This window comes from Trichomonas vaginalis, chromosome V (assembly GCF_026262505.1).
Source record: "Trichomonas vaginalis G3 chromosome V, whole genome shotgun sequence".
NCBI lineage: Eukaryota > Parabasalia > Trichomonadida > Trichomonadidae > Trichomonas > Trichomonas vaginalis.
The window spans coordinates 20001653-20024239 of record NC_067207.1 but is presented as its reverse complement, the minus strand read 5'-3'; the positions used below and the strand labels follow the sequence as shown (position 1 = coordinate 20024239).

Here is a 22587-nt window from a genome sequence, read left to right as displayed (position 1 = left end):
GAACTCAGAGTCTTTGTCAAATTTTCCTTGCGGAACCATTAAACCTTTATCTTCATCATAGAAACACTGAACAGAGTCAGGAAACATTTCATTAGCGGTTAAAGCAATAACATCTTGCTTCACGCCTTTCATTCTGCAGTGAAATGCAACTTCATTTAAATCATTAGTGAGTAAGTCTATGTAGGTCTTCTTTCCAAAAATATTGACTTGTATGCTAAACTTTGTTTTCCAGGTGTTATTTCTGCGAAGTCGCTATGAAATTGACCTAATGTTTTACCAATAAGTTCTCTACCATATCTCTTCTTAAATTCATGAGCTAAACGTGGTATGTCTTCATTGTAAATGTGCATCGAATCTGTATCCTGATAAAATGCTTTTAATCCTAAGTCTTCAATCGTGCAAAAACTTCATTCATAATACGTTTTGACATTGATAGAATATTTACACCAAGTGGGCAAAAGTTAAAGTGTCTGCAAATGCTTTTCGTTAGCTTGAAAATAGTTTTATCTGAACCATCCAAACCTTCGAACTTCACTATATGGTTGTAATTTCTTATAGCATATCTTATAGCATCTTTGTCATCTACTATGGTTATTTTTGACTCAATAGGAGATAAATGGTTTTGCCATAAATGCTGTTCAGAATGAGTTTTATAATTTCTTGTAATGGGTTTTCTTCTTTCTTATACTTTAACCTTAACTCAAACAACTTCTTTACTTCATCTCTTATTCCTCATATCTCTGTTTCCATCGTAATAGTATCCTTGCAAACACTTCACATTTGACACCTTGATATTTTATGAGGTCTTGTAATGTTATATGGTCAACATACATTAAACAGCAAGTGTTTGAACTTCTGGAACGTTAAGTTCTGGATTTAGTTCAGGGTCACAAACTATTAAAGGAAAGTGTCTATGTATTCCAATCTCTGTTATCTTAATGAGAACAAAGAAGCCAGACATAAACTTTTCACCAATGGTTCCTTTTGGTCGTCATCGAATAAATGTCTCATGAGATACTCTGTGCTTAACATCTCATCCTTCAATACTTTTGGAATTCCTTCTAAAGTATAAAGTCTTGCTATAGCTGATGGATATAATGAAACAGCGTCGAAGTCAGCAATGAGTTTCTTTTTGCTCTTTTGTTTAATGTTATCTGACAACATACATCTTCCACCTTGAATGCATCTCGAAATAAATTCTCTTGGTTTATTTGAGAGGTCATAAAGATTTCCATTCGGGAAGTACACTCTGTTCTCAAACAATTTGTTAGCAATAGAACAAATACTAACGTAGTCATAAACGTTTAAATCAAACTCTTTCAATAAGTCATTGCGGAACTTTACAAAACCTTCTCTTAAAATTCTTACATCTTGTTTGCAGTAAAACGTGCTATATTTTTCTAAGTCGAAGTGGTTCTCATCTATTCTGCAACCTTTGATGGAATCTATGTTTTTCATGAATGTATCTGCATCCCGGATAAACTTACATGCTTCAGAAATGACACCAGTTCTGTTGTCATTTGCTAACAAAACACTGCTGTAGTAGTTGTATGGAAATACTTCTTTCGGTCCTGTTTGTAAGTTAAACATAGCAGGAAATAGTTTAAGTTTCTTATTTATAACACTGTAAGAGTCTTTTATAATAATTGCCCTTCCTTATATAAGCCAGTTATTTGCATTGTTCGTGAACCTTTAATGATGGAGTTCCTTTCACTTCTGTCATGTGTCTTAAGATGAAGTTTATGTCATAACTGAGGTTATGAAAATATATTAAACTCTTGTCAGGAAGTCGCTCCAAAAATTCTGTTGCACAGTTCTGACCCATATGCTTTCACTCACTGAACCATCTTCACTGTCATAACATATGTTAAAAGCTTTATGAAAGCCATCGGTACTACACTCAAAGTCAGCAAAGAAAACGTGCTCAGGAATGAACTTGCACTTATTTTATTTACTTCTTTTGACTCTGCTTTCTTCTTCAGTTGTACACAATACTTTGGAGCATATGTCAAATCTTTAAATGGTGCAAGGTTCTTATATAAGTTAGTCGTATATGTGAAAAGTTCTCCATAAGAATAGGTTCGAAATATTTGCACTCCCACAATGTTTTCATAACATCCCATAGCGGTTGTAGTTCTATCATAACGAACTACATATTTGTTCTCTCTCTTGTATATATTTTCATCTGTTTCTCAATGTTCATTCCACCACACTCCTTCAAGATTTCTTTGTAATTTCTGACGAAGTATGTTGTCATTGGAAGTCTTCGTTTAGCATGTAGTGGTCTTCAACAAGAAGTAGGTCAATAGTTCGAACAGTTTCACATTCTTTTGGTATGTATCTTTATTTCATTATATCTTGAGTCATTGAAGTAACCAATGGTAAACATTAAATGCTATACCTGTTGCGTCAGAAATTTCTTGTACTTTACTTTGAGGAAAGTCTCTAACACGAATGACTTCTCTCATGTGGTCAATAGTTTCTTCATTTACTCCAGCCTGAATGCAAGCATAAACGAAACAATTGTCTTCTGTCATAAGTGTTGCAGTTCTTTTGTTCAGTTCATTGAAGATTTGGTAGCGTTCAAGATTTATAGGTAATGTGCAAAGATACTTCCAGAACTGACCGCTTCTCTTCTTATAAAACTTCTTTTCACCATTATCTTTCCAAAAGCTTTCTATAAGTGCTGGGTTTCCTGTTTGCTTAAGAGCTTCCAAAATGGCTTTCTGGTCATTTGTCAGTGTGCTTTCATCTCTATATGGTCTCTTTTTTGGTTTGCCTTTCTTTACATCTGACATCGTTAAGCCTTCATATTCTGTTAAATCATACATCTTTATTTCAGTAAGATTCTTTATGTTTGTCAAGAAGAAGTCATAGTGCATTTCAACAATACCTGCGGCATTTGCTTCTATCTCTGATATAAAGTTCTCCTTCAAGAGCTGATGTAGTAATGTTCCAATATTATTGAGGTTTAACGTAGAACATTCATACTTTCCACCAAGTTTATAACATACCATCCATCTCTGTTGTGAGTTTATTTTAATCTTCTCTAAGAGTCTCATGAAAACCTTACCGAAATGTTTGTGTAAATATTCTCTGTTTGGTTCATCTAAAGCTTCGATGTTAAAGTCAATGAGTCTATTGCCTGACTTCACATTTCTCTTCCTATTCTCTTCATCTTTCTTTAACCATCTCTCACCTTCTTTTGGTTTGTCGTCAATGGAACGAATGACATCGTTAGCTTTGCGAACTTGTTCTATAGCCACTTTTAAACATCTCTCTTCTCTGTTGTTTCAGTGTGTCGTCTCTTCTTCTTGTTTCACCAACGTTTGCATTTGTTATGTCAAACATTTCTCTTCTTACTTCATGAGGTACTGAACGTCTATGATATAAGTCAATAGCAACGTCATTTAAAGGAAAAGTTCTTGCATGGACTTCGTCCTCGCCGCGTTGCGGCTTTATGAACTCATGAATTCTATCATAACTTATTGCACCATTATAGTCATTGAGGATGTCAGCGAGTGCTTTTTTGTTTGTCGCGTAATGTTTTGCAACATCTATGTTAGCTTCTGTAAGAAGTTGTTTTATTTCCGAGTGTTCTAACTTAGACAACTTCCGATACATCTTTAGTAGGAAATAAAAAAATATTTTTTGAAAAAATTAGATTAGATTTTTTTAAGTTATTTTTCAAAATAATTTAATATTTTTATTTTAATGAAACACATGCAAGATTGCAAGTTCTTTTCATACAATGCTCTCGCTACTGCCATCAAGAATGAGTTCAATGGTGCTTCAAACGTTAATGTTATCTTTAACAAGAAGTTTGTGAAAGAATCTAAGTTTGGTCAGTATGTCAGACCATTAGCTATTGTCATTGACCGCAAACGTTATACTTCACAAGAGTTAGCAGTAGTTTTGAAACAAAAGGGTTTCTTCGTGAATGTCAAAGATACTCATTATACTGTCATAAAGAACTCTAACATTGACTTCTTCAGTATTGCTATGAATCTTTCCGAACAGAAAGAATATAAGAAGGGTGAAACAAATGTGAAATATTATCCTTCATCTCTGAAGACAATAACGAACAAAGATGTTATACAGAAATTCTTACCAAAGGTTGAAGAAGCTTCATTGACATTGACGAAGGAAGTGAAATGGTTGAAGAAATTGACCCTGACGTTTTTGAACAAAAATATATTTTTGGTTAGTCTTCATATCGATATTTTACAACAATTCCCCAATGTATAAACTTTTCATACGCTTTTTCATAAGCTTTATATACCTTCAGAAATTTTGCATAATCTTTAGAAGCATTTAGATATTGTTTAAATGCTTTATATACCTTCAGAAATTTTGCATAATCTTTTACATGTTGTTCGTTCTCTTCTTCTGTCATGAGTTCCGAATATTCTAAATTCATGTTCTTTCATATGAGATAAAATTTTATATAAAAAATAAAATTAGCTTAGATTTTTTTATTCTTCTCTTTGAAGTTATCGAAATATTCTTGTTATTTTTTTCCTTCAGTAATGGTAAGTCTTCTTTGAAGGTAAGAATTCTACAACCTTTAATATCATAGTGTGTTTTGAGGAAGAGTACTTTTGACAATTTCCTTTATTTGCTCATTCGGTGTCATTGAAATCGGTAAGTTTTCACGATAGAACCAGTTTCTGTCAGATTTATATATTTTAGCGAGGTCATAAAAGCTCTTGTTGTTTCTTCTCACTAAATGCAACATAACCATATCTCTATCTTCTTCTTTCTCCATCTCTTCAGCGTAAATCATATACTTATAGCTTTTTTCCTTTCCTTTTGGTACTGAACGTGGTATTCTTTTCTGTATGCTTTTGTCTTTGGATTCAATGACTTCATCTTTTGCTTGAAGTTTCTTCTTTCCATCTCTCCACGTTCTGCTTTATATAGTTCATCTAACATCATGAAAATATAACAAGCATAACGAGGTGAAGCCCACATTGCTACAGCGTTTACTAAAAGTCTATGAACATAATAACCTTTCAAATCAGGTGCCAAATTCTTTGCGATTTTCGTACGGAATCTCTTCTCTCGGTTTTCCGAGGAAGCAATCATATGAGGAAATTCTTCTAAAAGTTCTTTGTCTGTTGGTTTTCAAACCAATGATATGCTTGCTTTGTAGAACGAAGAGCATTCATTATACTTTGCATTTGGTACATGTCATCTTTGACTGAACGAATGAGACGTAACTGTTTGTTATACTGTATGTATTCGTATTCTTCATTTATAGCTTCATGGACTATAACTGTTGTTGTGTTCTCTGATGTTGTCATTACTGTCTTTACATACAAAATAAAAAAATAAATAAAAATAAAATTAGCGTTATTTCTGACTTTCACAAAAGACCAAAAATAAACGCTTTACATGTATTTTTCAGCAACTTCGTCAAATAATTTTATAGCTTTATCTATCTCATCTACTTCAAACGTTTCTTTACCTTTCATGGGAGCACCATACATTTTCTCAAACTTTTCAAGTAGTTCTGTTTCTGCAGCTCTCATATCATTAACGAACACAACCTTGACTCTATTGACTGTACTGTCATATCTTTGAGTTATATTATATGTTCTTCCTATCTTATATCTCTTTGTATTGAAGTCCTTCGGTTTCTGAACGATGTAAAGTAAGCCTTCACTGCAACGTTCCGTATCGAATGAACCATAAGTTATGAAGTTATATCCAACAACTGGGTCTAACCATAACAAAACTATTGGTATAAGACTTTTGCCTCTTAGGCAAAATCGCAACCGAATTTTTAAATCTAGATTTTGATGATAAATTGTGATTTTTAGCTTAAATCGCGATTTTTTAAAAATCGCGAACAGAATTTTTTCGCGATTTATTAATAAATCGCGATTTGAACGATAAATTTCGATTTTTTAAAAAAATCGCGATTCGGGAAAAAATTGCGACTTTTTGAAAAATCGCGAACTTTCAAAAAAATCACGTCCTTAATTTTGGTCTTTTTCGGAGTGATAAGTCGTCCTTTAAGTAATATTTTTTTTCTCGAATTGCTAATTGAAAAATTAAATTCGAGAAAAGAGATTACAATAGTATTGTATGGACTATAATACATTAAAACCAAAAATAATTGTTATAATTTAAATGAAGAAGTAATTTAAAACGATTTTATTTATGATCAAATTTTATATATTTTTTTGGATCAAATCCATTTTAATAGAATTTATATACTATTCATCTATTAGTAAACACTACCGTATATTATTTTTTAAGCTATCTTATTTTTTGAACTTTTATTCAAATCTTTGGTCGCAAGAAGAATTGCATGATAAATAAAAACATTTAATCAAAGTCAATTTTATTTTTCATATTCAAATGGACTGAGTGTTAACATTTAACATTTTTTGCTAATTGTCGTCAAAAATTAGGCGTAAAGCAAAAATTGATATTTCATATGGTTTTATGATAGATAAGCATTATATTCCCACTCATTATATTCGTAAATTTTGAGGTTTCTCTTCGCTTTTAAGATCATTGAATTTTGATTTTTATATAAAATAGTTATATATTAGAAAATAATATGAGTTATGTGATATTATTTTTCAGAAGATTTCATTCTATATGCCTATGAAAAGTACTCTCAAAACTAACTTTTTCCTAATTATAATTAAATCTAGAATATTGTATTATGCTTAGTATTATTTCATTTTTCTCATTCAATTTAGAATTTACAAATGTCAAAAAATTGAGAGTGTCACTTTTGATGAATTTCTGTTTATTTATTCGAATGGATGTTAGTTTTTATGATATTTCTATTATACTATATATGTCAAATCATTGTATAATATATATATAAGATAAATAGCCCGAATTTTTTTTTAAAAAAAAGTGTTTTTTTCAAATTTAATAATAAATATTGGGGAGAAGCTTCCTAAACTTTTTAATCCCATAAATATGGTCATTATCTGGAATAAAGAGTTAAGCGTCATATGTCACTTTTTGTACTAAGGAAACATCGACTTTATGCGTTATGACTTTTCGATGAGGAAACAAGTGTTCACGTATTATAAACTTCCTTATTCCAATAAAACCGACCCTAAACATAATTAATTCTAAGCATGATAATGGTCTCTTTTCTATGATAACCAAATCAATTTGGTTATCATAGTAAAGCACCAAAAACTGGAAATAGGAATAGCCTTTTAAACAGGAATAGGAGTGTGGAAACTAGAGAAGACTCAACTGATTTTTTAAGCAACTCTTCTTGCCGATTCAAATCTGCTTTGCTAATCATTGTATATTACTATATTCTGATTAGGATACTTTAACGCTTGATGTGCACATCATTCTTTTAGCTGATTTCTAAAATACAATCTTCTATTAACTTTGAAATTTCTTCAAAAGTTATAGTAATTCCATAGTTCATTCGTAAAATGTTATTAAATAGCTCTGACTATTCCTTTGCACGCAAAATGAGGTAGTATTTTTTGAATTTTTTACTCAAAATAAAACAAAATCTACCCAATTTTATACCACTAAAGCCTATATTGACACACACATATATAAATCTCTATTGTTATAAGATAAATTTGAAAAAATAAATTTTTTTCCTAAAATGTAAAATATACTTGTATTCAAAGAAAGTAGATCGTTTATAAGGAAGGTATTATATATTTGGGGAGAAAATCCCTTACAATATACAAAAATATGAAAGAATATTCAATCATCAGGAAAGAGCTTAGTACTAACCATTTGTGAGACGTTCATATAATATCTTTTTCCTTTTTGGGGTTTTTAATCGGATTATCCATTTCCCTGCATTGACTTTAATTCATTCTTGATGATCTGAGTATACATGATCATTATCGAACGTTTGCCATACTCTTCCACAGTTAATGATTGCTGAAAAATGAATAATACTGAATAACAGCTGGAATTTCATAAGTATTTTGCGTATTTATACTGATTTAAACATGAAATACTCATACAAAATGCAAAGTTTTTAAAAACAATCAATAAAAGATTTTAAATTAGATAAAATATCATATGTCACTTCTTTTTTCATCTGGATAATAAAATTGATAAATTTTTTTCTAATTAAAGATAAAGATGCATTTATAGTAGTAGAAAATTAATTTCTAGACTAAAGCTTGTTTATTGTCACCGTTTTAAGTCTAAATTTATAGGAAATGGTTATTTTATTATGCATTAAAAGTTCTTCTATAAAATTAACATTAAAATCATCTTTCGCCTAAGAGTAATAACAAGGTTATGCAAATTTTATTGAAAATAGTACGAGAATTTTGTTTGAAAATATAATATGGTTAAAAATAGGGAATGGATGTATGAATGTTCCATATTTATTTTATCCGAGTTGCTTCATGATTCCATATTGCCGATTCCTATTCCAGTTTTTGGTGCTTTACTATGATAACCAAATTGATTTGGTTATCATAGAAAAGAGACCATTATCATGCTTAGAATTAATTATGTTTAGGGTCGGTTTATTGGAATAAGGAAGTTTATAATACGTGAACACTTGTTTCCTCATCGAAAAGTCATAACGCATAAAGTCGATGTTTCCTTAGTACAAAAAGTGACATATGACGCTTAACTCTTTATTCCAGATAATGACCATATTTATGGGATTAAAAAGTTTAGGAAGCTTCTCCCCATTTTATTCTGCTTATAAATCATATTGTCTTGTAATATTTGATAAAATTATCACTGAATTCTTAATTAGTTTTTTTAAAAATATCAATTTTGATTTATTGGACTTGAAAATATTTTATTTATATTATAAATCATATTATCATTTAGTGTTTATCAAAATTATGGTTCTTCGTTTTGTAGCTATATTTTGAATGACAATAGAAAAAAAATACTAGAAACTAAATATGTATTTAATTTTATAAGTAAAAATTCACATAATGATAATATATTTGTGAAGTTTATTTGAAGAAACGATTTTTATTAATTCAATTTTCATTATAGCATTATTTAGGTGAAGTGCTCTCAAATTGTGAGCCAGACAAATGTTTAATGGCTGCAATAAAGGAACATAGCTCAGGTGCGTTTGCATTGAATATTTATCGTTTTGATTTCACAAAACAGCGTTGCGTTTAATCAAAAATTTGATTAACTTAATAAATTTAAAGATTAAGCGATCTCATTTTAACACAATCGGTAAATTCAATACGTCTCTGAAACAAAGCCATAATTTCTCGTAGTATAAAATATTTGATAAAATTTTATCGCTTACAGAGGTGGAATTAAAGGGTGAGAGATATATAGATAGACTATATATCTCTCACCCTTTAATTCCCTATACAAAGTTCGAAAACTTGGGTGCAATCAGATCTGATTGCACCCAAGTTTTCGAACTTCATGTAAAGAATTGCTTGCTATGATGTACTGATCATGAATCAGTACATCATAGCAAGCAATTCTTCATCTTAAATATATTTTTCTTAATCAATACATAACTTGTTCGCAATTTGGTTTTAGACGCTATATTTTAATCTAATTTCGATTTTTTATAAAATCGCGTACTTCTAATAAAACGCGATTTCAAAAACAATCGCGATTTTTTTCTGTTCGCAATTTTTCAGAAGTTCGCGATTTTATAAAAAATCGAAATTTTTCTTTGCGATCGAGATTTAAAAATTCGGTTGCGATTTTGCCTAAGATATGCTCTTGTTCCATGAAATGCTACTGATATCATAAGCTCAGGATTTCTTGTCAAAATTTTCTGAGTTGAAGCATTTCTAACCCAGTCGTTTGTTTTCTTTCCAGATGGTGTTATAATGTCTGACAAAGAATATTTGTTGTATTTCTTTGAGTATCTTACGTTTAAATCACCTATTCTAACCACTTTGGTGTCATTGTCTATCTTTCTAACTGTTTCAAACTCAATGTTTGACATTACTGTCTTTACATACAAGATAAAAATTTTTTTAGAAAAAATAATGTTTATGTTAGCATGTTAGATCTAACACGTTTTCTAACCACTTTTCTAACATCGAAGAAAACTATTTACAAGCGTTTTACATGGTATATGTTGCGATGGTTCATGACTTTAAACAGTTTTGTAGCTTCTATTTCTTCACGAAGGATATCAAAAATTTTAACTATGCCGAAGGTTTCTTTATATTTCTTCTTGACATCAGATAATAGGAAATCGTCAGCTGTTGGATAGTTTTTGTTCAGAAATGCTAACATGTCCATTTTATCTTCTGCTGGTTTCTCTACTTCTTTCTTTAAGTCAGCATAGTCGTTTCTCATACGTTCTATCTCTTTGACGGAGTAGTTATATTTCCTCATTGCTGCTTTACATTTTGAACATTGCGGATTCATTTTTGCGTTATACATTGAAATTTGACCTGCTAGAACAACTAAGGCGTCAATGGTTTTCTTTAACTCAAAAGTTGTTGGTTTTATTTGTCCATTCCATATTTTACATCTTTTATCTTTATCTCTTATCTGCCATACACATTCAGCAACTAATGAAACAAAGTTGTCGTATGTCTTAAACTCCCCAGATTTATGTATGTCAGAGATGTTCTTATATACCATGTCGCAATCTTTGTCCATAACTTTATGGTTGCAATGAAAACCAAGGAATTCATAATTTACTTTACGTATGAACTTCTTTATTTCTACTGAGTCAGTTGGTTTCACTTCTATTTCATCGAATTCATGAATAGTGAGCTTTTGTTGTTGGATTTCAGGCAATTTGGGTAAATGGTCAATAATATCCTGCATGTCATAAAGATACTGTTCATTTGTTTCATCTTTCGCACTACAGTCTAAATTACTTGTTAAAAGTTCTTGCTTAATTCTTTGTATTTCTGTCTCAAAAGTATATGAAGAAGGAATGAAGCTTTTCATCTCTACTAACATAGATGTTGGATTCATAACTAAAGAGTTTGGTGAAGTTGTTGTTTGAAGTGTTGTAGAACCTATTGTTGAAATCATATCTTTACATACAAGATAAAAATTTTTCTTAGAAAAAAATTAGCGTTATTTTTCTTTCATAAGGAAATGTCAAAAATTCATGATTTTCGAGAGTTTTAGACCATGTTAGAAAAGTGGTTAGAAAACGTGTTAGATCTAACATTCTAACATAAATAAAGTTTATGTTAAAATAAATGGTACCATTAATGATATCATGACTGTTCTCATTCATGTCTGATTTACATCTAATGAAAAAGTTTAGAAGAATTTTCTTATTCTTTCTGGCTTATTTTTGTCTTTCCAGTACTCCCGCTCTAATGGTCCCAGATGTGTTGGCTTTGACTCTCTCAAGTTCTTAGATGGTATAACATCTTCAACGCCTCCTTCATATCTTACTTTATAAGTGTCATCGTTTATGTTATAGTTAAGTATTTCAATAACCACTCCTCGCTTTGCTTCGTCAATGGTTTCAGCAAGTTTGCCATTACTACTTTCGACTAATTTATGACGAGGATAAAACGCAATAGAGTCGTCAGCAGCTTTTATAAGATATCCATTACCTTGTGTAGAGTCTACGATATAATAATTTCGACTTAACCTTAAACGTTTCTTTGTCAACGGTTTGTCGTCAAGAACTACACGAACTTTTGTACCAGGAATGAGGGTAAATTGTGTTGAATTTCTGATATTTTGTGTTTGGCTTCGTTTCTTTTGTATATACTTTTCTTCTTGTTGTTGTGTCATTGAATTTGGTGTATGTCCTGTTGTAGAATTTGTTGAGGAATTATATACTTCGAGAAAATGTTTCATTGTTTCTTCGGTAAAGTCTCACTCTTGATTTAAATCTCTGAGCGTTCTTATGAAGCGATTAATGATACCTAAAATATTATGGTTATGGTCTTCAGTAGTGTAGTGAGTTATGTTATGCTTAATGAGAAATTCTGTGATTTCGTTGCTGAGGTATGCACTGTCTTGGTCTGATGTTAAAGTACTTGGGCTATGTTCTGCTACAAACTTTTGTAAAACTCTTAACACTTCACGAGTTCCTTTATTTCTCATTATATACGCAAAAGCTTTGCGAGTGTTAACATTAATGAAGATGAGGAATGGTTTATGTCCTCCTTTTCTGCTTTGAATGAGAGTGTCAAATTGGTATGCGTCAGGAGTGTTGGAGTAAATTGGTAAAAAGTAGTCGTAAGGGTTTATTTTTGTTTGATGTACAACATTTTTGTCAAAGAACCTTTTCACTTCAGCTCTGTTAGTAAATCCCCAACTCTTTGCGGCTTCATTGAACTTCTTAAATGACCTCCATGGATGTTGTTCGAATACTTCTTTCAAGCTCATTTATGTAAAGTTAAAGATTTTATTCTAGGCTCAAGCGCGTTCAATGAACGCGGTACCATGCGAATATAGTCACAAATGGTGGCATATAATCTGCACCCGAGCCTGTTGGATTTGTTGTGAAAGTGTGTGAATGATTTCCTGTGGTTCCACAGAAAATACCTGTGCTTGAATCTACTGGGTCACTTGAAATATCATATCTATGCATTCCCTGTCTATCCGAACCTGCTGCAAGATTTGTATAACCTCTTTTTGTTATTGAATGTGAATGACTACCTGTTGTATTTGTAGTTCCTGTATGAGTGTGCGGTGGAAGGTTTGCTTCTTTAATTTTCTTCGAACCACCTGTTTGCTTTGAAGAGTTCGCACAATAGAGGAATTTATCTACAATCTGTTCCCACGTACCAAAACCTAAAACACTTGCCGGATTTGTTGAGTTCATTGACGTATAAATAGAGCCTATAGGATATATGGTTTCAAGAATCTGGGCCTTCATTGTTAGAAGTTCATGTTTAACGTTTATAGTTTTATTGCCTTCTACAATATTTATATTGTTTTTATTAAACCATTAGGAAAAGTAGGAGGATAAATTCTTTGTTCTTGTACAGTTGCACCGTCTCTTCCTGTTTTTGTTACTATTTCGATGCATGCCTTAATTTCTTTAATCTTGATTGTTTGAAATTCTTCATGCACGTGCTCTTTATCGGCTTTTCCATTAAGCGCAGCATTTACTTCCGACTTCTTTGCATAATTTTCATCTACATAAGTTTTGTCGGCTTTCTTATCTAACATTGCTGGTAGTTCATGTGCTTCAAAGTTTCTGGCATGACCTTCAATATTCCTGCAACTGTTATCTAAATTGTTTAGTGTATCTTTTACGCTTGTACTTGGATTCTCTAAAGGTGCACTTGAACCAAGGGTATAGTTCAATATTATGTCGTCTGCTCTAACAGTAGTGAAGGATTTATGTGTATGGTTCTTGTCGGCTTTACTGTCTAATGTAGCTTGAAGTTCATTTATATCGGAGATGTTGTGTTTATGAGATTTCAAAACTTTGTTCGTTGCTTCAAGTTCAACTTTGTCAGCTTTACTTTTAATAGCATCTTCAAACGTTATTTTTGACTTAACTCTCAAAGTAAATCTTGGTTCAACTAATACACCGTTAACATTGAAAGTAGAGGCATAAATTTCACCGGTATAACCAAATGCTTCTGGTGCTTTAGCTACATCATACTGTACAGTACAGCTTATGTCATAACCTTTAGCACGAATGTATTTATATCTTCTTTCATTAACATTTTTTGTCTTCGCTTCATCACTTCGTGTTAAATATCCATGGTAGTTCGTTATAATCTGTTCGTCTGAAGTTATATAATGAACGTGGTTCTTGACTTTATCACTCAGAGCTAAAAGCTCATTTTTGTTTGCTTTTTCGGCTAATTTCTCATTAACATCATTCACTTCTAATTCAACTCTTCCGCCAGAACTCTTATTATCATTAATCTTTTTCATTAATTCGGTAATTACGTCATAAAGACTATATTCTGTTTTCGGTTTTGTAAATAATGAGTCAAAATTTCTTTTCATCATTACATCGCTGACATTAATGATATCACCAATTCCTTTTTCATTTATTCTCTTCATTAATTCTGCAATAATGACGAATATATAATCTGTTAATTTATTCTCTTCATCGAGGGTTATAGAATGTTTTGAAATTGAATCATTAACTCCTCTAAATAAATCAATAACTTCAGGATACACGTTTTTAATGTCTCGAATAACCCGACCAGTATCCTGTTGTTCATGTTCTTCGTTCCCGTCGTTACGTGGTTTTATATCTCTAACCATCATCAACGCAGCCATAACCGGAGGGTTTGTTGCTATCTGTTCGAAAATCCGTCCGTTATGTACGGTATATCTAAATAATTTCTTTGTGTTTGTTAAAACATTTGAAACAAGTCTTTTAAAACCATCTACAAAATTTCCTGTTTCACCTAATGTTCTTGCAGCATTTACAAGCTCACCCATTCCCGCTTTTGACCCCAAAAACGTCCATATTGCATTTATTTCACTCTGTATAGTTGTCCATTCAGCGAAACTAACACCCGCATTCGCTAAGCTGAAAATGAAATTCAGTGGATCGAACTTAATTCCACCTTCTTTTTCAATTTCAACGAACTCACTAACATGAGATTTTAAATATTCTTTCGTTAAAATTGTTTTCCCCGATGTTATGTCATTAACGAAACTATCACCGTCAAAAGTTAACGAATTCAATTTCGTCGTTGATGCTTTTATTTCATACACCGCTTTATCGATAGTTTTTGGCTCACCTTCTTTAGAAGCATATGAAACATTAATGAATGAATTATATGTATTCATGAATGAATTAAAATCAATGATTTTCATTAATGACGCCTTTAATGATTCATTTACTGTCGAATCCCTTAAAGTAATTAATGAACTGTCATTTATGAAAGGTACACTGCAAACCGTCGAGTTTGGATCAAATGCTATAGTTGGTGCAGGAATATTAATGATATAAGTCATTAAATCATTAAGTGACGTAAATAATGTTGTCGTTTTTGATTTAATTTCTTTAGCATCTGTTATATATGGTAATTTTATTTCTGTAGTTTCTGAATTAAAGATATTCGCTAAAATGTTTTGTAAACTGTTTTGAACAGCTGTGTAAACCGTTGAATCCGGAACTCTTACGATTTCACCATCCTTAATAAAAGGCATTGTACATGGTGTAGTGCTTGGGTCAAATCTTTCGGGATTATAATTCAACATATATTCTAATGCTTCATAACAGACTTATATACTGTTGTGTTTCTTCATGACATTCACCATTTTATAATGGCATAGTGCATGGAGTTAAAATGGGGTCAAACTTTTCATAGTCCTTCCATGTTATGTATTTCTCGGTATTTCCATCACTGATAACAATATATTTGTCAGTAAGTGTGAGAGAGTATTGACCAAAATATAAACGTTTAGCTCTGTCAGCTTCATACGCATATGCAGCTATACTCATATTTTAATGAGAATAAAATGTTGTTCTATTTGCAAAGTACAGACCCAAACGAATACGGGACAGTAAAACTACAAACAAACTTAGGTCTACAGAATGAGCCACTTGCATTCAGAATGGTTGACTTTAATACTATTGCTTCATTCGTTATAACTGACGAAACAGATTTCATGGAGCTTGAAATAGATGGAAAGAAGCACGAAATAAGATTTCACAATAATGTAGAATATAAGATGGAAACATTAGCTGGAGTGTTAAATGCTCTCATAAATACTACAATAAACAAGGATAACGGAGAAAACTTAATGAATGTTAAACTTATTGCAGGAGTTTTGAAGTTCAGTTATGCGAAAGAGTTTAAGATACCAAGAATGAGTCATAGAGTACAACTTCTTTTGGGAGCATACCATATGACATTTCCTTTGAAAAGTGTTGACAAAACGATTGAGATGAAATCTGTTCCATACGTATGTTATGGCAATTGTTTGTACATTGAGTCAAAAATAGCTAATGTCACAGGTATTTCAGGAGTTAATAGTAAAGGTTCAGTAGAATATAAATCCTTCTGTTATGAAGTAAATTCAATGTTCATTCCAAACGTTCCTGTCATAGCAACTCATTTAGGTAAATGGGTTCGCATTAGTCCTCATAATTTGAAAGACATGCAATTCAGACTTGTTGACTTTCAAGGAGAGCCTGTAGAACTGAAGGCACCAGTGCGAATGACTGTTGAAGTTGACTTTTTAGAAAATATTAAATGCAACAGCTTACAAGAGAACTCAGAGCTAAAAATATAAAGTATGAATGTTATGTATTAGGTCATGAACTTTGGTTGTTGCTGTTTGATGAAACAAATGAGTTAGTTATGTCAGTCAAGAGAACAGAAAAATATTGTGTTAGTGAAAACTGCACCAAGTCAATAAGATTAGGTTTGCATTATGAAGATGAGTTCGATACTGTTGAAGAAGTTTTGGATAGATATTACAAATTGCTTTAATTTACTAAAACATATTTCAAACAAAGCTTATAGTAAGTAGATAGTTTTGTATACTCGTTCGAATATTTATACTTAAACTCAACTCCTGTAGTTCCTGGTGTTTCAATGATGCGGATGTTACCTATTTTCATGAATATTGGCGTTTGACCACAGCATTCGATTTCAGGGTCGAGATAGTCAATGACACATTGCTTTCCTGTTATTCGTGATATAATATTTTCAAGGTCCTCCTTTGTTAGAATTATTTGGTTCTTCTTATAAGATTTGTCAAAAGCTTCTTATCGTCTTTGAGTAAAATTGTTTGGTATAACTGAAGAAGGTAATGGTCTACGTTATCTGATGGATTTGTTTGAACATTTGTGTAAGGGTTGTCGTTGGCTTCTCTTGAAAGAACTTGGTCCAGTGGTGGATACTCTAACTTAACATCTGATGTAGCGTTAGCGTTTGAAGTTGTGTTTAAATTCACCGACTTAAGATCTGGTTCTTTTTCTTTCAAACACTCCGAACTATAGTTCTTTATGACAATATTGTTTGTCGTTCGTGAGTCAACATTTGATGTTGGTTCAATTGGAACATTAACGGCACCAGCTAAGATGGATTTGCTTCTCATTTCATATAGAATAAAAACCTTTTATATGTATGAAATGAACAATATACTCGACAAGGGTTTGAATGTAAAGCTAACGAATGAAAATATTGTTGAATTCACTGAGACAGGAGCTGTGTATAAAGATGTAGAACTACTGAACAAAAGAGCAAAGGGAAGAAGCAGGAATATGAACAAAGGGTGGAAGCCTATAAAAATTTATGTCAATGATGGCCCAGGAGGTTCAAACATAAAGTATGCAGAAAGTTATAGAGTTTATGCTCTCAAAGGTGAAAAGCCTTCATTTAAGAACAGCTATTCTAACGCATATCCTCAAAAGCTAACGGATGGGGAAGTGGATGATATGAATGACAGCAAAAATATTAACAGAAATGGCGACAGAGATGCATGGAATTTGTTTACCATCAGTCAATTGAAGGTTAAACTTTAAAACAATGTTGGTCGTTCCCATGGAATATTTTTGACTTTAATGGTATTAGTCATGATATGAATCTCAAGGTATGAACGAGGAGAGATGAGAGACTTATATGCTTCCCAAATTTCTTCAAAAGGTAATGTTATACCTGACTGTTTCCAAATGAGTTCAATATCATAACGTGAGAAACCTTGAAAGATAACGAAGTCAGTTATGAGACGTTTTATGTTTAAAGCAAGAAACGCCATGTTTGCATAAGTATTGCTACAGTTAAATGGTAATGTCTGACTTTAGTTATGATGTTAGCTAATGGTGAGTCAGGCTTTGACACTAAACCTTTTCCGGCGAAGTCGTCACAAACGAGCAGAGTGTTTGAAGGATATTTTTGAAGGGGTATTTTGAAAGTTTTGATAGAATGTAGTTTGTCAGTCGTTTCATATCGTAAACTCCTGAGTACTGACGTAAGTGGTGTTTGTCAATAATTCTTTCCATCTCTTCTGAAGTCTTTTGCATTCCTGACTGTATGAACTCTACAATAGCATAATATTTTCTCTTACGTCGAATGTAACGTTGAAGAAATTCAATGAGTTCGCTATCTGGAACTTTAACGACAGATGCTTGAACTTTACTCATGAATGTTTTCGCTGTTGAATCCATAGAGTCTGAAGTTGCTGATATAATGATTTGGTCATAGTAAGAGTCGTTTCCTAAACGCTCTGTTATGAGTATATGACGAATGAGGTTAAATGTCTTACCTGAACCCATCTTTCCACAATAGAAATACACACCATTTGAACAGAACTCATAATCTTTGCTGAAAGGAAGAATAAGAGAAGAGTTAAGTTTGTCTGTAGTTTCATTCATGTCTTCATCTACGTCATGTATTAAATGCTTCATTTTATCTCCATTAAAAATGCAAGTCAGAAATATTCAGAACATAGCACCGAGTCTAACTGACAAGAGTATAAAGATATACTATGAACACGTTATGATGAAACCAACCAAAATTCAAGAAAGTCAGTATACTTATGAATATCCAAGACACTGGGTAGAGTATGTAGGAGGTGAGAAAGCTATTGAAATCAGACAGGTTCGAAGTATTCCAGCAGGAAGAACAATATTATTGAAGAACTTTAATGTTTTGAGATATAATGATGAAACAAAGAAGCAAGATAGTTTCCCTGTTGCTGTGTATGTGAACTTAGATACAGGAGATGACATGAAAGTTTTTAACACAAAGCTTCAAATGGTATTGAAAGAACAACTTATAGCAGAAGGACACCCATTACCTTCAGAAGTTACCATAGCATATAATTTTGAAACAAACTCAATAGATTTTAAAGTCGTCTCTGCAAAGAAGTCAGGTTTTACATTTAATGAAGCAGATGTATATTCGAATGAAAACTTCAAAGCTATTGCATGGTTAGATAATGACGATTGCTTTAAGAAAATATTTAAATTCAGTGACTCAAAGATGTCAATAGATGACCTTCGTGGAATGTTACCATCGACGTTTACAGTTGAAGGCTCAGCAGGATTGCTTACAAGATTGTCAATTGGTGGCGTTTGGTCTCGTGAGAACATTGTTATAAAATCCAGTATAAGTGAATTTGCTGAAGAATCTATATTATGTCTTTCAAACTACATGTATTCGCCACCGAAGCATTATAGTATAACAAACTTTGTCAGTAAGTTTAACATAAGACTTGTCGAACCTTCTTCAATGAAAGATGTTGTGCTACCTAAAGATGGAAAGGATGGACTCATTATTGAGATGATTTTAATTGCATATTAAATGAGCTTGTTCTTAAAGGTCATTCATGATGAAATAACTGTTGTAGAAGATGTTAGCAATTGTTCAGACATTTTGAAGCGTATAGATGATATAAGAAAGAAATTAGATAGACCGCAAAGCGGTGAGGGCGAAGCCCGTGAGAACGCTTATGTTTCATTGACTTTCTCCAGTAACGAGAACTTTTATGAGATAATATTGAAGAGAGATGATTTTAATATGGGGTAAATGGTAGCTTGGGCAGCTTTAGGCGCAATGGGAACAAAAGCATTAGCATTTGGAGCAAAAGCACTTGGAGCTTATGACGCAGTAAATAAAATGAGTGGAGGAAGGGTTTCGAAGACATTAGATGCAAATAAAGGGAAGATTGGAGGCTGGGTTGCAAAGAAGTTAAGATTAAATAAAATAGGGCTCATAAATAAAGCATCCAATTTGGTTGCGACTGAGTCAGAAAATGCTTTAGGAAAGGACGATGAGTTTGCAAAACACGCAAAAGACTTTAATGACCAGATGAAAGGTGAAACAATGCATTTAAATAGAGTCGATGGAACTAAAGAAAATGTTTCTTCTCCACCAGTAGTTCTTCCGTATGGTCCTATGGAATGTATGGAAACCCTTATGAACGACCATTTGACCCATTGACTGGTGGAAGTAATTGGTATCATTATGGACGAAGAAGAAAGACAGTCAAGTTGGAGACAGACGTAAAGAAAGCAACTAAAAAGAAACCAAGGAAGAGAGTTATAAAGCAATGAATTCAACAGGGTAGAAATGAGGTTAGAAATCGGGTTAGAAATCGGGTTAGATCTCACCACTTCACCTAAATTAATTTTTGTGCTATGTTTTCATACGTGTGAGGGTGGTGATATCATTTATTTTTTATTTTATTTTTTAAAATTATTTTTATTTTATTTGGATGTAATGACAGAACAAAAGCAACTCATACAAATCAAAACATATAACAAACATACATTTAAACATTTATTCTTCCTTCCTGAGCATAACATGTTCTTTCAAATACATCCGAGACCAGTTGACTTTTCATTGACTGTTTATAAAGATAGAAATAGTTATATCATTAAACCATACGATGACGAAGGTAAGTTATGTAAATTGTACGTTAAGAAGTTAGAGAAAGTTTATGGCTTCAAGTATGACTACAATAGGGTTAACACTGATGATGAAGATATTGAGGAAAATTTATGAGAACATTAGTGAAGTTGTTAGTGAGAACGATAGTGAGGTGAAATTGTTGGCGGCTTTGTAAATATTTAAGGTTAAGTTAGTTTTTGCGTTCATGTTGTAAAATATACGTTAACGGTTTTGTAAAGTGTCAAATTCACAAGTATTGGGTAAGGTGGAACGCAGTGCCACCATACCCAAGACTTGTATACTATTATTTTAGGGGTGTTCGTGGCCAGTATATTTATGGCATAATCGACGATTTTAGCCGCAAAGTCCTAGCGTGTATACAAATACCAGATATGCTGGCAGCGACGACAGCGAACGTTGCGGCTTCCGCCTTCATTGAATTTGGCGCCCCTTATTGTTTCTGGACCGACAACGGTTCAGAAAATAGGGGCGCCTTTCAAGATCTACTTGATCTTTGGGGCGTCCAATGGCGGCATACAGACTCTCATTCTCCCTACCAAAATGGGAAGATTGAGAGATTCTGGCCGACATTGGAGCGCTGCCAAAGCATTCAGGCTATTCCTGCCTTTATTTGGGAGTACAATAATAACACACCGCATGAAGATCTCCCAATTAATCCATTAACTGGAACAAATAGTTAGTATACATATCTTCAGTACGGTGGCACTGCGCGCCATCTTACCGAAGATATGTCAATCTGACACTTTACAAAACGACTAACGTATATTTTACATCGCATATGCAATATTTCTAATAACCTTAAACTATTTCTGCCACGTAAAGTATTTATCACATAAACCACCTCATCTCACCTCTCTGTACGTTATATATTGTGCGCAGGTCATTGCCCATGGCAACTCCCCGCGACACAATGCACGTGCATGAAAAAATAAACGTTCTCACTAACGTTCCCACTAATGTTCTCATTTACAAAAGTATTGCAACTCTTTCCATTGCTGTGCTTCACATAATAGTTCATATTCTTCAGTATCACTACTGTCGCTCCAATCGTCTGAGTCAAAGTCGCTGTCATAATTAATGTTTATAAGTTTTGACAAATGTAATGAAACACGCTTACCGTTTGTATCTACTGCTTGTATATATCTTCCATTATGTTTGCTATCATAAATGCTTAAACTAACTTTACCCTTTCTCCCTCGTATCTGATAGAATGTATTCTCACGCGGAACGAAGAACAAATTCTTGAACTCATGACCGTTGTAGTTTGTTATCTCAATAGTTTTCGTCATTACATCCAAATAAAAATTTTCAGTAAAAATAAAACTAACGTTAAAAATTTCTCATAACATAAACGTTCTCATTGCTTTATAACTCTCTTCCTTGGTTTCTTTTTAGTTGCTTTCTTTACGTCCGTCTCCAACTTGACTGTCTTTCTTCTTCGTCCATAATGATACCAATTACTTCCACCAGTCAATGGGTCAAATGGTCTTTCGTAAGGGTTTCCATACATTCCATAGGGACCATACGGAAGAACTACTGGTGGAGAAGAAACATTTTCTTTAGTTCCATCGACTCTATTTAAATGCATTGTTTCACCTTTCATCTGGTCATTAAAGTCTTTTGCGTGTTTTGCAAACTCATCGTCCTTTCCTAAAGCATTTTCTGACTCAGTCGCAACCAAATTGGATGCTTTATTTATGAGCCCTATTTTATTTAATCTTAACTTCTTTGCAACCCAGCCTCCAATCTTCCCTTTATTTGCATCTAATGTCTTCGAAACCCTTCCTCCACTCATTTTATTTACTGCGTCATAAGCTCCAAGTGCTTTTGCTCCAAATGCTAATGCTTTTGTTCCCATTGCGCCTAAAGCTGCCCAAGCTACCATTTACCCCATATTAAAATCATCTCTCTTCAATATTATCTCATAAAAGTTCTCGTTACTGGAGAAAGTCAATGAAACATAAGCGTTCTCACGGGCTTCGCCCTCACCGCTTTGCGGTCTATCTAATTTCTTTCTTATATCATCTATACGCTTCAAAATGTCTGAACAATTGCTAACATCTTCTACAACAGTTATTTCATCATGAATGACCTTTAAGAACAAGCTCATTTAATATGCAATTAAAATCATCTCAATAATGAGTCCATCCTTTCCATCTTTAGGTAGCACAACATCTTTCATTGAAGAAGGTTCGACAAGTCTTATGTTAAACTTACTGACAAAGTTTGTTATACTATAATGCTTCGGTGGCGAATACATATAGTTTGAAAGACATAATATAGATTCTTCAGCAAATTCACTTATACTGGATTTATAACAATGTTCTCACGA

At 32.7% G+C, this 22587-nt stretch overlaps 7 protein-coding genes and 6 pseudogenes across 13 annotated transcripts, besides 5 other annotated features; 3 read left to right on the top strand and 10 right to left on the bottom strand.

Moving 5' to 3' along the window:
* Window positions 1-20538: part of a mobile genetic element that runs on past the window's edge.
* TVAGG3_0369130 lies at window positions 216-736 on the bottom strand (annotated as a pseudogene). The gene has a single exon. A coding segment is annotated over exon 1 (521 nt).
* On the bottom strand, window positions 863-1723 carry TVAGG3_0369120 (annotated as a pseudogene). The gene has a single exon. A coding segment is annotated over exon 1 (861 nt).
* Window positions 4664-5306, bottom strand: TVAGG3_0369110 (annotated as a pseudogene). Its single transcript has one exon. A coding segment is annotated over exon 1 (643 nt).
* Window positions 6741-6772: a mobile genetic element.
* Window positions 6913-8668: a mobile genetic element.
* Window positions 9241-9453: a mobile genetic element.
* Window positions 10030-10971, bottom strand: TVAGG3_0369070 (organellar and viral DNA polymerase type B; the record flags this gene model as incomplete). Its single annotated transcript, XM_051231714.1, has 1 exon — window positions 10030-10971. One exon carries the CDS (start codon window positions 10969-10971, stop codon window positions 10030-10032), a length of 942 nt encoding a protein of 313 aa, XP_051101444.1.
* Window positions 11783-12294, bottom strand: TVAGG3_0369060 (integrase core domain containing protein family; the record flags this gene model as incomplete). Its single annotated transcript, XM_051231713.1, has 1 exon — window positions 11783-12294. A coding segment is annotated over one exon (512 nt), but the record flags the coding sequence as incomplete, so codon positions are not given.
* On the bottom strand, window positions 12335-12787 carry TVAGG3_0369050 (phage tail repeat-like family; the record flags this gene model as incomplete). Its single annotated transcript, XM_051231712.1, has 1 exon — window positions 12335-12787. The coding sequence occupies one exon, from the start codon at window positions 12785-12787 to the stop codon at window positions 12335-12337; it is 453 nt and encodes a 150-aa protein (XP_051101442.1).
* Window positions 13243-14676, bottom strand: TVAGG3_0369040 (keratin-associated protein family; the record flags this gene model as incomplete). Its single annotated transcript, XM_051231711.1, has 1 exon — window positions 13243-14676. A coding segment is annotated over one exon (1434 nt), but the record flags the coding sequence as incomplete, so codon positions are not given.
* Window positions 15352-16128, top strand: TVAGG3_0369030 (uncharacterized protein; the record flags this gene model as incomplete). Its single annotated transcript, XM_051231710.1, has 1 exon — window positions 15352-16128. The coding sequence occupies one exon, from the start codon at window positions 15352-15354 to the stop codon at window positions 16126-16128; it is 777 nt and encodes a 258-aa protein (XP_051101440.1).
* Window positions 16325-16938, bottom strand: TVAGG3_0369020 (annotated as a pseudogene). Its single transcript has one exon. A coding segment is annotated over exon 1 (614 nt).
* On the bottom strand, window positions 17594-18214 carry TVAGG3_0369010 (annotated as a pseudogene). The gene has a single exon. A coding segment is annotated over exon 1 (621 nt).
* Window positions 18264-18775, top strand: TVAGG3_0369000 (uncharacterized protein; the record flags this gene model as incomplete). Its single annotated transcript, XM_051231709.1, has 1 exon — window positions 18264-18775. A coding segment is annotated over one exon (512 nt), but the record flags the coding sequence as incomplete, so codon positions are not given.
* Window positions 19371-19897, top strand: TVAGG3_0368990 (annotated as a pseudogene). The gene has a single exon. A coding segment is annotated over exon 1 (527 nt).
* A 391-nt stretch (window positions 20539-20929) lies between the features above and the next one.
* Window positions 20930-22587: part of a mobile genetic element that runs on past the window's edge.
* Window positions 21677-22140, bottom strand: TVAGG3_0368970 (protein of unknown function, DUF4107 family; the record flags this gene model as incomplete). The annotated part of the gene is made up of 1 exon (XM_051231708.1): window positions 21677-22140. A coding segment is annotated over one exon (464 nt), but the record flags the coding sequence as incomplete, so codon positions are not given.